Here is a 15,516-nt window from a genome sequence, read left to right on the forward strand (position 1 = left end):
ATAATGGCGGTAATTTTGCAGTACATTCAAAATTTATATAAAATAAACGAAACACAAATTAAATCGCATTTTGCTGATGCTAGCCAGTATAACAAAAAAAAATGACATGTAAATTTTTGATCGGAACTTTTACCAAAATGCAAAAGAAATCAGTTTCTTTCTATTTAAAAAAAATATCAAAATGAATCTTACAAATAACTTGTTTAAATAGCAAATTCAAGTTTAACTACACTTAATTTTTATTTATATTTTTCCTCATTTCCATATCCTCTTTGTTTCTCTAAATTTACATTAGTACATGCATACCATATATGCTCTTTTGAAAGAAAATGGAAATGTAAAATCACAGAACTTTTGTATCAAAGAAAAAAAGGATTGTGGAATATTGATGAATAACATAATCTACTCTTGTCTCCCTAACTACCATTTTAATATTTTAGTTTACTCGAATATTATACAGACAATTTTGTACCATATGCACACATATATGTACGTATATGTAAGTTGCTTAATGGCTTTGTAGAAGGTTAGGGAATTTTTTAAATCTCAACTCATATCTACAGAAGAAATTTTTTCATGAATTATGTATTACTGTTTTTGCCATAGTAATCTACAATGCTACGTTTCCGAAATTATATTATGTACATTATTATTATTATGTTCAAAATTTCAAAGGTATTTATAAAAGGTAATGTTGTTTTTCTTCAATATTAGAGATCTCTTAAGAATCGTTTCTTTTAATAATGGGAAAATACTTAAAATATTGAAACAAAATATTTTGCTTTTTACAAAAATTAAAAATTTTGGTTGTTTTTTAGCTTTAAAATTAGTATTGAAAAGCGGAACGTAAGAAAAACATGTAAAGTGTAGATACAAGCATTACAACAAAGGAGGTAAGTGTGTACTCAAAATTAATAATTTAGAATTAAGAATTCAAACATATTCGGGTGTTTTTGAAAATACAGTTCTTAAGGTTAGAAATGCAAAGTTTTCAAAGCTTCATGTACAAATTAAATGTAAAGCTTTTAAAACGTTGCAGTTCAAGCCATAAGAACTACATTTTTAAAAACAGCCTTTCTCAAAAGCCAACCAATCACGATTTACCAAAAATAATTTGTACCTAATGTAGACAAATTTTGAATTTTAAAATATATTTACACAATTCAACTTACATTTTCCAGCTTGACAACCGTCTCATACATTGTCATATTGTTCACTTTGCCATATTGAACTAAGAAATCTTTATATTTGTTTTCTGTATTATTGACATCACCTTCAAATGGTATCCATGCTAACGAAATACTATTATTTGTTACAGACGTAACATGAAGATCTTCAACTGGACCGGGAATATTACCAGTACCTGAAACAAAAAACAAAAAATGAATTTTTTATATTTTAATATTGCAATTACAATTAAAATATATTTGTTATTTTAATAGTTTCTCATGTACTCATAAATATTATCCTATATCAAGTAATATTCAAATATACTGCATTTCAAAATATTTATGAATGTATGTACAAAATTTATGACCATGATGAAAATTTATTCACAATATCACTAGAATTAATACACCAGAATCCAAATATACATACATACATTCATGTATGAAAACTTATAACAGGACATAAGGGTGATGTGTCTTAAACTTGATAGAGCAATATTTTATATTTATGGTTGGTTACAATGTTCTAATATGTTCCTGTCAACAACGTTACATCCCAGTCTAGTTCAATTTCTGTATATACGAAAATTATCATGAAATTTCTGTCAACTTCTGGTTTTTTCTCTTATCATATTTTAAAGTATCATTTTGTATATTTTTCCTTCAAAAATAGAATTATTAGACTATTGCTTTGGGAATATTATAAGTGCATATGTATACTACCTTCATATTACATGAATTATACAATAGAATATTATGAAGAGGAATAAAATTTTGTGAATAGAGAAAGAAAGAAAGTCTGGATAATGCCAACTGATAGATAAATTTTTGAGTAACCCTCATTTTATAATTACAATTTTTTGTTTTGTTCTCTTAAAAAATATTTTTAATTTCTTTTATTGTCCTTTCAAAAAATATTATAATTTTTTATCTGTGACATCCTAAATAAAAATTTAAAATATTTTTTTTAAATAAATTTATTTTTATTATTTCAAGATTTTAAAGTAATCTTGGTATTGTTTAATTTTGAATTGAAATTTTGTGGTTAATTTTTAATATTGGGAAATTTTTTGATTATTACCTTCTTCGAAACATTGCAAAATATTTCCAGCATACGATAAGCAATCTGATGCTGTTGGTAGTGGTGGTAAGACGCCACGACATAATGATATGCAGCCGGGAATAACACCTCTTCTATTACAACATTGTGTATGATCACGTCCACCAGCAGCACATCTAGCTATGACACCTGAAGAATTAAAAAAAAAATATATTTTAAATAAATAATACCATAAACATTGCAGGTGTCTGTCTTCAAAGTCTGTGTAAGGTTTTTGTACTAATATTATTAATAAGATTTATACACATTTTTTTATAGAAAAATATCCACCTCTTCTCGAAGGGCACGGACGTAAAGCTCCAATAGCTCGGAATAGAGCAGCCCATCTACCCTGTTATTAAGTTTTAACGCTTCTTTTTAAAAACGAACGGATACTTTCTTTGTTTAGTCAGATTTGCCTCGACGGAATCAAGTTCCCAAAGCTCTTATTGAATGAGATAGCACGAACGAAAACACCGAGATGCGGCTCCCAACCACATTACGGATCCCCCCAGTCATCTGCTGGAGAGGAGCATAATACCCTACCAATACACACCATTCCAATTTTTTTAATTTTGCTTCTTAATCCACATATCAAGACACGCGGCGCTGGCTATCACACATAAACAAAATACATCAAAATCGATGGGCTTTTTACTTCATATTCTTTCGATAATGTTGAATTTCGATTTAGCTTCAAATCAAGAATTAGATGCAGCAACCCAACCTTCCTGCTAAAGAATAAGCAGATTTCGTTGAGTTTCAGTGGTTTTATTCCTGATAAAGTACATCTCCTGCTATACTTTACTTTGTGGATTGATAGTCGGATCACAGTCAACAGCCCAGCCAAAAACGAGGTTAAGGGTGTTCTGCGTCAGACCATTTAAGGTAAGTCATCAGTCTAGACGACCACTTTGTAGTCCTGCTCCTCCAGACATTTCAACAAATGATTAATTACAAGATTCCAGAAAAGAGGGAAGAGCACACTCCCTTACGATGCGAATTTACAATTAAAAAAAATACAAATTTTGAATTCAATAAATAAGGAAAGTTGTTTTAAAAGTTTAGCAACGAATAATTAATTATTTTTTTAATGTCCAAGTATTTGAGAAACTATTCAAATAACTCAATTCCAATTTTATGAAAGTTTTGGCGTTTTTTTCTTTTTCTACAAGTTGGTTAAAAAAAAAAATCTGCTAAAATTGCAATAAATTTAATGTAAAATAAAATCGAGAAATAGAAAGACGAAATGATAAAAAAAATAAAGAAATGAAAAACCTAAAACATTTCATTTGATTCGGTGAGAACACTTAACTCAAAATTTAACGAAAACCGATAAAAAATCAAAGACATTCTATTGGAAATTCATTTATGGTAAATTTTCTCTAATGGCACAATTAAACCCTGAAATAATTACTTAAAATTTGCTTTCATTATTCTCATTTTTTCATAACTACGGTTTTTTATTTAATGATTTTTGCGTTCATTAATGTTCCCAAAGTACGGATGCAGTCATAATATTCTCAACTTTTTTCATAATTTCTACAACAAAAAATTTATGGGTATGATGAAAGAGAATATAAAGTTATAAATAAGTAGTTACTGTCATGAGAGTACTGTCGGCACAGTCGTAAATAATCAAATCTTAACTGCGGTGCGCTAGTAATTAAATTCGTAACTGCTGCCTTGTTGTAGATTCAATATCGCTGTGTAACTGCTGCCGTTACTACCATGTAACAACTTTCAATACTGCCGTCAACTTAATGTAATTAATTTCGGTAACGGAGAGTAGTACCCTACACTAAACATTCCCGTCAAATTTTTTTTTTAATAAACTAAAATTTTTATCTCAAGGAATTTAAAGCATAATTTCTAGCGAAAGTGAAAAAAGTTTGTATTTGTTATTAAGAATTGCGGTGTATAACCTTTGAATAGGACTAACACCTCTTTTAATTGCTTCAATCCAAAATTTTAAAACTCTCCTTTTTAAATTCATTTTTCTTCTAACACTGTTAGCTTTAAAAATTCATTACAAATTACAAAATAATATAGAGACCTTATAGTAAAATTATTTACAACAATTCCTTTAAAAGAGGAGTCACTTAAAAAATAAAAACCAACAAAATACAAAATATAAAAATTAAATAAAGTTGAAAAAAAAAAATTATGTAAAGAAAAATTAATTAATTACCCATTTGTGCCTGACATATGGAACCCAAAGCTTGCACATCAGACATTCTTATATCATATGTACATAGTGCCATACATTGTGGCAAAAGTCCTGAAGCAAAACAGCACTGAGTCATATTATAGGATGGTGTTTGTACCTCAATATTCTCCTTTATTATCATAAGAGAAAATTTAATAAGGATGAAATCGTTTGTTCACAATCATTTTCATTGTTCATAATTTTTTTTTTCCAATGTTGAAAAATTCCACAATGAAATTAACATGAACATACACACATATTAAATTTATAAATTTCAGTATTTTATATATATATGGGTATGTAATTCATTTGTACCCAAAAAAATCGTTGTACACATATTAAGTAGATTCCAATGTTAAAGAAGAAATTTAAATCCAAAATCCAGAATTTTTAATGATTTTTATTATTATATGTGCAGGTTTGTATTTATGTGTACATGAAAAAGAGTAAGGATGAGGAGAAAAATATTTAGATATTTATAAAAAATTTATTTATTTATAAGAAGAATGCAAGGATGTAAAGAATAGAATTTAATATAATCTTTCGAATTATTTTTAGCTATTGTAAATACAAAAAAAAAAAAAATGGGAAAAATACGAAAATAATTTTGAATAAAAAATTTATTTAATTCAAGAATTATTTTGAATTATTTAATTTTAAGGATATTTTCAAGGATATAAATCAAAAGATTATCAAAAATACTATTCTTACATAATACGAAAATTAGGATGCATTAAACTCTGTGTATTTAAATTATAAATAATACAATTATTTTGCTTTGTACTTTTGTGCCTACTACTTTAAAATAAGGATGCTTACAAAAAGTATAGGACTGTGTATGTACCTGGAACTTTGTACGAAATACTAAACGTGGTGATGGACCACCTTTACCATGGGCATTAATTGCCACAACAAATATTTCATAAAATACTCCAGCTTCGAGTCCTTCCAATATTAACGGTGGGTGTTCCTAGAATTAAAATTCAAATTAAAATTTAAGTACAACTTTTAAAATTTGAATAATATAATTATTTGTTTTGCAGAAGAATAAAAGTCATGGCATTTTCAATTGTATCTTCGTGGAAATTTGAAATTATTCTGATGTGGGTTGATGTTTGTAACAATTTTGTTTATAACATTATTCCAAATGCATGCCGTATTCTATTACAAAAAGTTCCAAAGAGCCGGTCTAGATATTAATCCAGCGGATACATAAAAAAAGAAATTTGAAATATCTTTTACTACAGGTATCACGGGCTAAGAATAAAAATCAGAGTCTTTGACGGTTGCCGCGCACCATTTTCGGAATTTTTCATATAAGGTATTACGAAAGATTCTATTTAATAACCGCATGTTTTACGAGATTGTAGATTGAAACTGCATTTACAGATGGAGTAACAGTGCATCGCGATCAGGTCAGAGAATCCCCCAGAAGATGCATTGAGGTTTCTTCGCTCCCCCCGCCAAACCGGCCGTGCAGAAATTTTTCATATATTTTTCGTGCCTATATTCTCCAAATATGCTGAAGAATGCAGAATTTACGAAACTCACGAGAAGGAATTCTTATTCCTTTATACATACAAGAGCTCCACATTGAGATATCAGTTTTGTTGGTAAAGACTGTAATAATTAAAATAAATCACTGAATTTCTTCTCCTCTATATTGTTAATCTCCAATCACTCTAACCAAATATTTTAATTATTGATATCTTTTGCCAAAGAAACAGTTACATAACAGAGATTTGCAAAATTAAATGTAAGAAAATCTAAAATTAAATCTGATTTAATCCGTTTAAATAATGAGTAGTAAATTTTGAGCGTGGTATAAGTATTTTTATTTTGCCAAGAGATAGAAAAAACTAAAAATAAAAAAGACAAACCTTAATTTAGAAATGAAAATGTTTTTATTTTAGATTCAATCGTTGATAACTTTAAGGTTTGTTGTATTGTGTGAGTTGATAGTTTCCTTAAAAGCTTATTCCTTATAATATTGTTTTCCATGTATAGTAATGCTAAGAGACCAATGAATAAATTTTATTTTGTAAGGAGATAATGATACAGGATGATTTAGTCTATAACAAGGTAACATTTCAGGGACCACTGTGAATTAAAATCTTACTGGCAAAAGTCCATTTTAATTTTATTTAACTTTTTCTTTGGTTGCTGCTTGCATAGAGCCATAAACTATTTTCGATTATTCTTCGATTTCGTATTCGATCGGTTACTTCCCTCTTTCGTCTTTTTTTCTTATTAAAATAGTGACATGAATCACACATCTAATGAACCGAAAATTTTTCTCCTAAATTTAAACGTGATTTTCTGATAATTATTAGAAAGATTAAGGTATTTTAAGGTTTCTGCCAAGACAAACAAATTTTTATATAAGCACTGTAAATACAAATGTACCCAGGTTTACTTAATGACATGATTGAGATGATAATAGGATAGAACAGGATAATAGGTTTATTGACATATCCGATTTTTTTCTTCTCTCTTTTTATACGAGTATATTGCTCTTTTACTTCCTACCTTTAATATTTTCTTATTTTTTATTTTATTTTTTATTGTTGTTCGACTTTTCCATGTCGTCTCTTCTTCTACTTACCTTTTCGATCATTGTATAATCCTCATCGCTACCTAATTTGCGAAAATATATATGATACGATGTAACAGTGTCGGGTAAGACTTTCGGTTGTTGCCATTCTAATATTGCAAAGTGTGCTGATACAACAATTGGTTTAAGACGTGATGGTGGCCCAGCCAAGACACCGTATCCTTGTAAAAGACAGCTGCTATAATCTGACATGTAACGAAGGCACCTTTACATTTTATTTTATTATTTTTTTTTTTGTTGTTGTTTTTCATTTCGAAGTATTCGAATATAAACCGGTAAAAATAAGATAACAGTAAATTTTGTAATAGGATTCAAAGGAATAGGGAGAGAATCCATTTTATTTTTCAACAGTTATTATCGTTGTAATTTTGTTTTTTTGTTGTTGTTATTTTTCGTAAGTGGTTTTGCAAGTTTTCATTTCGATTTTTAAAGGTAAAGATTTCCATATTGTTGTTTTTGTTGTTTTAATATAGAAGTATTCGACATATTCGTTTATAAAAAAAATTATTAAGGATACGATAAGGATTCCATAATAAAATTGAAAAGTATTGGGTTTGAAGTAAAATATTGTTGATTTTACACATTTTAAGGTTAAGTACCAATCCAAATGATGATGAGTTATTGCATATTTATAGGAATACAAAAAAAAGTAAAAAGATTTAAAATATTCAAAATATAATGATAAAGGAAAAATATGTTAATATTTAAAAGTTTAGCAGGTGAAAAATAATTCTCAATTTAAAATAAAAGGAAGCAAATAAAATTTAAAAATATAATTTAAAAGAAAAATGAAGATTCCGAAAATTAGGAGTAAATTTTGCCCAAGAAATTTTTACACATTATCGATTCGGATATTCGAAAGGATATTCAAATAGGTCGGTTATAGCAAATCGGACTTTTATGTTATTTCTCTGGAAACAAAATAAATTTTCAGGTCCTAAAAATTGAGTAATAAGAAAATATTTTAAAGTTTATGATTTCAAGATTTACATATTTTGAGTCCTCAATGTTCTTTACAATTTAAGAATAAATTCTTTGGTTACATTTTATAGAGAAAATTTTTATTGTACAATAAATTTAATGCTCAATATTACAAAAAATTACAAAAAATATTTGAAAAATGCAAAGGCCTTTTAAGGTCATTTACAAAAAAAGTACCATAACTTTATTAAGAACATTTCAGCAGAAATTTTATATATGAAACACGTAAAGGGATCATCTTAGTATGTGCCTATTATTTTAAGGAAATCCAATCTTGTTTGTAAAAAATCTGCCCTTATAAAGATTTTATTGAAATATTTTATTTTTTGCAAGAGTGGTAATAATTCTTTTTTATGTGTATAATCGATTTATTCACATGCCTGTTAACATACACACATCAAAAGAATATATGATGACCTTGTCAATCATTTATTTATTTATGGTTTCCCTCATGACAAAGGTCAATAAAAATTGAATGTGAATTTTTTTAGAACCCCATTTTCAATGATCGATAATGTGAATGAATTGTTATAAAAAATTAAAGAAATATCAAAAATCTAATAAAGTTTATTTGAACTTTCTTTGGAAAATCCCGCATTATTTCGTTAACTAACAACGCCTTCTAAGGGTAGCTATTAAACATAATTGTTTTACAAAACTATACTTGGGCCGTACAATTTAAATTTAACCTGCTAAAACAAGTTTACATTTAAGACATTTAAAATTACTTACTTAAATAAACTGAAATCAATTGTTGTGACATTTCCATAACACAATGGTAGACACACATTTGGAATACCACGAGCCTTACAACATGGACTATGATCGATGTTATTTGTTAAACATGAGAACGTAATATTAGCCCAAGGTGCGCAAACCATAAAATCTGGAATTTCAGCAAAATCAGTTTTCTTTGGATCACACATTTTATCTAAACACATTCTATGTGACATTCCATTACGCTGACAGCAACCGCGAACATCCGGTAATACAGGTATCACAGCCATACTTGTTTGTCTACCGATACCACCACTTTCTAAAGTTAATGCTCTTATTCTAAAACTTGGTAAACTAGATCCATGTTTATTGTGTGCAGTTACAAAAATTGAATACATTGTATACGGCATTAAATTATTTATGACGACAGATTTTTGATCACCTGCTACAGTAACATTAACAGCCAATGGATCTTGCGTTTTATTTGGTAAATTATTTTGATCGAAAACATGTAATGCTGTTACATTAACAGTATAATGTGTTACAGTTTTCGCTAGTTTTTCTGGAGGTGACCAACCTACTTCTAATGATTTTTCAGTTAATGGTTCGACATAAACATCTTGTGGCATACTAGGTAGTTTTTGTACACCCTCAAGAATACATTGTAGACCAGGTAATGTATGTCGTACGCAAGATACTCTAGATTTTAAAAAATCTGTAAATGGAGTATATTCGCCTCGGCACATATCTTGACATAAATCTGGTATATTTTTAGAATCACAACATGGAACATGATTTCTACCATCAGCCATACATTTAACAATATGAGGAAAATCTTTTTCACATGCTTCCGGTTCAATGCCGGTAGTGCCATCTAAAATATTATGTACATTACAGAAACCCATACATTCTGCCGTTATATTCGATGTTTCGCAACATTCCGTAAAATCATGTGTAAATAGGGGAGTTGTCGGCGTTGCCGATGATGAGATTGTCGACCCTCCCAGTGATAAAGCTGTTGAAGATGATGTAGTAAGATATGTTGAATTTGTTGTTGGATGGGGTGGTGTTAAATGTGAAGCAGGTGATGGCGGGAATGAGCTATCTCCATTATTATTATTGTTATTATTATTACTATTTACAGGTCCATTTTGTTGTTGACTTTGTTGCAACAATGTTGCAGGTTCTATCACAGTTGAAGTTGTTAATGGTTTATTATAATAAGACGTTTCTGAGTCTTCTGAATCATCTACAGTATCATTTTTACTATGCACTGAAATTGTTAAAAATTCATAATGGGACAAATTTTTAAGGTTTCACATATGATTTCATATTTTTTTCTTAACTGAATATCAAAACAATTTTTTTGAATTCATTAAATATTTACCCATTAAAGGATGAAAACTTCTGGCAACAGGATCACTGTTGACTTCGCAGACATATACGTCTGTGTCTGATGGTTTTGTGTCTTTTATATGTAAAACCCAAACATCACCACCAGTTGGAGTTCGTCCTTGTGGTGCTATTAAAAATAAAATGATAAAAAAATTCATTTTATATTAGATGTAAAAATAAAAGCAAAATGTTTTGTTTATGCTTGTGTAATATAATTTTAAGGATTCAAAGGTTAACATATAAAACAAAAAAATTGTCTTACTTCTTCATTGATACCATGATTACGGGCTGATTATTTTTAATGATACTAGGGTATATTCAAGAGACAAAGAAAATGTATAGATAATGAGATAATTAGTGAGGTGAGTTTATGCATCCGAAATGATTTTTTTTGAAAATTTTAATCAAGAAGGACAATAAAGAGGTATGAAATACAGAAAAAGGATGAATAAATTTACATATGGGTTAAATATGCAATTACAAAGGTTGCTCAAAGGATGAAAGGTCTGAACATTTTATTTAGAGATTTCTGCCATTTAAAAGATGTCATTAAATTTCAAACATTGTGGTAATGCTCCAACAGTACATAAAAAATTTAATTTTGTATATAACTTGTATGTTTAAGTCTGTGTAGTTAAAAATACATAAGAATAATTAAAATTTGATATTAAAAACTGTCAATCTAATTTTAACTCTAAAAAATGTTTAAATGAAATTTTAATTTACATTTATAGACTATTAAAGGTCTGCCATAAAAAATTATATTCAATATTATTATAACTTAATATACAATACTACAAATATTATACAAGTAATTTTCAAATATTCCTAATATTCGATATTAAAAAAAAAACTAAGAAAAATAAATAGTAAATATTAATAACCTCAAATAATTAATATATAAATAAAAACTACGGCAGGCTAGTCACCTACCTAGTTAAACCCTATGACGCTATGAAACTAGTGCATGAGAAATCATGCACTAGCCCTATGCTCCTTCTAGGAGTGAACAAAGGAAAAAAAAAAAAAAAAAAAAAAAGGTCTGCCAAAGGAATTAAATAAGAAAAAGAACTATGAATATGAACTCAACGAAAGTGTAGAAAAGTGGGTCATTTAATTACAGGAATCCCTTTCTCATTAAATTCTAGTATGATAAGCATTTTTCGTTTGAAAAACCTTTACGGGTAATCATGTCGTATTGGGGGAAATTTAATTGATTAATACCGTGAGGTAATCTTAATTGCAGCCTCAAAAGTAGTTTTCTTCTAGCTTCCGATATATTGTTGCAATGAACATATCTGAACTATCTAAGTTGTTTGAATTTCATTTGCAAAGGATATTGCAATAATTATTAGTTGGTTAAATTTAAATCATTAAATAAAGCTTTAATGAGCAGCGTTAAAGAGTTGACTAAATTAAAATATTTTACAATTTTTTCCACAGAACCGTTCCTAAAAATAATTTTAATTTACATTTTTCGGTTTGAGTTTTTAATTTTATAGCATCTTTCAAAACTTTAGTAAGACAACATCGTTCGGTGTCAAATTCGCTCGGTTCAGTAAGTTTGTGTAAAAGATAGGAGCTTTTAATAAGACAGATTCATCTCCCTGAAGTAATTTGAATTAAGATTAAGTTTTAAACTATAGTTGATGTTTGGAAAGGTGATTTTGATTCCCTTCAATTAGCAAGATAGTTAAAGTTTGAAGTAATCCAAAGCTTATCTAAGGCATAAACCTAGTAGACACAAACTTTTATTAAATGCGATTTTAAGTGTTTTGTGATCACTGGGAGTTCACCAATATATGATAATAGGCTGTAGCAAAAATATTTTTGGAGATATTTATCTTTGCAAAACCTTAAACGCGTTTTCTGGCTAATCTAGAAGAGATAGAGCGATTTTAAGTGTTTTTTGCGATGACTGGGACTTAACAGATTCCGCCAATATATGATAATAGGCTGTAGCGAAAATATTTTTGGATATATTTAAAAAAAATCTTTTGCAAAACTTTAAACGCGTTTTCTGGCTAAACTAGAAGAGATAGAGCGATTTTAAGTGTTTTTTGCGATAACTGGGAGTTCACAGATTCCGCCAATATATGATAATAGGCTGTAGCGAAAATATTTTTGGAGATATTTAAAAAAATCTTTTGCAAAACTTTAAACGCGTTTTCTGGCTAAACTAGAAGAGATAGAGGGATTTTAATTATTTTTTGCGATGACTGGGAGTTCACAGATTCCGCCAATATATGATAATAGGCTGTAGCAAAAATATTTTTGGAGATATTTAAAAAAATCTTTTGCAAAACTTTAAACGCGTTTTCTGGCTAAACTAGAAGAGATAGAGCGATTTTAATTGTTTTTTGCGATGACTGGGAGTTCACAGATTCCGCTAATATATGATAATAGGCTGTAGCAAAAATATTTTTGGAGATATTTAAAAAAATCTTTTGCAAAGCTTTAAACGCGTTTTCTTGCTAAACTAGAAGAGATAGAGCGATTTTAAGTGTTTTTTTGTGATCACTGGGAGTTCGCAGATTCCGCCAAAATATGATAATAGGCTGTAGCGAAAATATTTTTGGAGATATTTGAAAAAATCTTGTGCAAAACTTTAAACGCGTTTTCTGGCTAAACTAGAAGAGATAGAGCGATTTTAAGTGTTTTTTGCGATGACTGGGAGTTCACAGATTCCAATATATGATAATAGGCTGTAGCAAAAATATTTTTGGAGATATTTAAAAAAATCTTTTGCAAAACTTTAAACGCGTTTTCTGGCTAAACTAGAAGAAATAGAGCGATTTTTAGTGTTTTTTGCGATGACTGGGAGTTCACAGATTCCGCCAATATATGATAATAAGCTGTAGCAAAAATATTTTTGGAGATATTTAAAAAAAATCTTTTGCAAAACTTTAAACGTGTTTTCTGGCTAAACTAGAAGAGATAGAGCGATTTTAAGTGTTTTTTGTGATCACTGGGAGTTCACAGATTCCGCTAATATATAATAATAGGCTGTAGCGAAAATATTTTTGGAGATATTTAAAAAAATCTTTTGCAAAACTTTAAACGCGTTTTCTGGCTAAACTAGAAGAGATAGAGCGATTATAAGTGTTTTTTGCGATGACTGGGAGTTCACAGATTCCGCCAATATATGATAATAGGCTGTAGCAAAAATATTTTTGGAGATATTTGAAAAAATCTTGTGCAAAACTTTAAACGCGTTTTCTGGCTAAACTAGAAGAGATAGATCGATTTTAATTGTTTTTTGCGATGACTGGGAGTTCACAGATTCCGCTAATATATGATAATAGGCTGAAGCAAAAATATTTTTGGAGATATTTAAAAAAATCTTTTGCAAAACTTTAAACGCGTTTTCTGGCTAAACTAGAAGAGATAGAGCGATTTTAAGTGTTTTTTTGTGATCACTGGGAGTTCGCAGATTCCGCCAAAATATGATAATAGGCTGTAGCGAAAATATATTTGGAGATATTTGAAAAAATCTTGTGCAAAACTTTAAACGCGTTTTCTGGCTAAACTAGAAGAGATAGAGCGATTTTAAGTGTTTTTTTGTGATCACTGGGAGTTCGCAGATTCCGCCAAAATATGATAATAGGCTGTAGCGAAAATATATTTGGAGATATTTGAAAAAATCTTGTGCAAAACTTTAAACGCGTTTTCTGGCTAAACTAGACGAGATAGAGCGATTTTAAGTGTTTTTTGTGATCACTGGGAGTTCACAGATTCCGCCAATATATGATAATAGGCTGTAGCGAAAATATTTTTGGAGATATTTGAAAAAATCTTGTGCAAAACTTTAAACGCGTTTTCTGGCTAAACTAGAAGAGATAGAGCGATTTTAAGTGTTTTTTTGTGATCACTGGGAGTTCACAGATTCCGCTAATATATGATAATAGGCTGTAGCAAAAATATTTTTGGAGATATTTAAAAAAATCTTTTGCAAAACTTTAAACGCGTTTTCTGGCTAAACTAGAAGAGATAGAGCGATTTTAAGTGTTTTTTTTGTGATCACTGGGAGTTCGCAGATTCCGCCAAAATATGATAATAGGCTGTAGCGAAAATAATTTTTGAGATATTTGAAAAAATCTTGTGCAAAATTTTAAACCCGTTTTCTGGCTAAACTAGAAGAGATAGAGCGATTTTAATTGTTTTTTGCGATGACTGGGAGTTCACAGATTCCGCCAATATATGATAATAGGCTGTAGCAAAAATATTTTTGGATATATTTAAAAAAAATCTTTTGCAAAACTTTAAACGCGTTTTCTGGCTAAACTAGAAGAGATAGAGCGATTTTAAGTGTTTTTTGTGATCATTGGGAGTTCACAGATTCCGCCAATATATGATAATAGGCTGTAGCAAAAATATTTTTGGAGATATTTAACAAAATCTTTTGCAAAACTTTAAACGCGTTTTCTGGCTAAATTAGAAGAGATAGAGCGATTTTAATTGTTTTTGCGATGACTGGGAGTTCACAGATTCCACCAATATATGATAATAGGCTGTAGCAAAAATATTTTTGGAGATATTTAAAAAAATCTTTTGCAAAACTTTAAACGCGTTTTCTGGCTAAACTAGAAGAGATAGAGCGATTTTAAGTGTTTTTTGTGATCACTGGGAGTTCACAGATTCCATCAATATATGATAATAGGCTGTAGCGAAAATAATTTTGGAGATATTTGAAAAAATCTTTTCAAAACTTTAAACGCGTTTTCTGGCTAAACTAGAAGAGATAGAGCGATTTTAATTGTTTTTTCCGATGACTGGGAGTTCACAGATTCCGCCAATATATGATAATAGGCTGTAGCGAAAATATTTTTGGAGATATTTGAAAAAATCTTTTGCAAAACTTTAAATGCGTTTTCTGGCTAAACTAGAAGAGATAGAGCGATTTTAATTGTTTTTTGCGATGACTGGGAGTTCACAGATTCCGCCAATATATGATAATAGGCTGTAGCAAAAATATTTTTGGATATATTTAAAAAAAATCATTTGCAAAACTTTAAACGCGTTTTCTGGCTAAACTAGAAGAGATAGAGCGATTTTAAGTGTTATTATTGATCATTGAGAGTTCACAGATTCCGCCAGTATATGATAATAGGCTGTAGCAAAAATATTTTTGGAGATATTTAAAAAAATCTTATGCAAAACTTTAAACGCATTTTCTGGCTAAACTAGAAGAGATAGAGCGATTTTAATTGTTTTTTGCGATGACTGGGAGTTCACAGATTCCGCCAATATATGATAATAGGCTGTAGCAAAAATATTTTTGGAGATATTTAAAAAATCTTTTGCAAAACTTTAAACGCGTTTTATGGCTAAA

The 15,516-nt window shown here is 29.1% G+C and overlaps 1 protein-coding gene across 6 annotated transcripts in view; it reads right to left on the bottom strand.

The window, feature by feature from the left end:
* LOC129613869 (Ig-like and fibronectin type-III domain-containing protein 1) overlaps nt 1-15,516 on the bottom strand; it is a 168,997-nt gene that overhangs the window by 11,274 nt on the left and 142,207 nt on the right. For all 6 annotated transcript variants that reach the window (XM_055528171.1, XM_055528170.1, XM_055528169.1 and 3 more), the window contains exons 5-11: nt 10,177-10,311; nt 8,805-10,062; nt 7,083-7,296; nt 5,322-5,447; nt 4,460-4,607; nt 2,251-2,418; nt 1,173-1,363 (exon numbers count right to left, since the gene is read on the bottom strand). In XM_055528171.1, the coding sequence (XP_055384146.1) occupies nt 1,173-1,363; nt 2,251-2,418; nt 4,460-4,607; nt 5,322-5,447; nt 7,083-7,296; nt 8,805-10,062; nt 10,177-10,311 (2,240 nt within the window). The remainder of the gene's footprint in view (nt 1-1,172; nt 1,364-2,250; nt 2,419-4,459; nt 4,608-5,321; nt 5,448-7,082; nt 7,297-8,804; nt 10,063-10,176; nt 10,312-15,516) is intronic.

This window comes from Condylostylus longicornis, unplaced genomic scaffold (assembly GCF_029603195.1).
Source record: "Condylostylus longicornis isolate FDR11 unplaced genomic scaffold, ASM2960319v2 ptg000092l, whole genome shotgun sequence".
Classification (NCBI taxonomy): Eukaryota; Metazoa; Arthropoda; class Insecta; order Diptera; family Dolichopodidae; genus Condylostylus; species Condylostylus longicornis.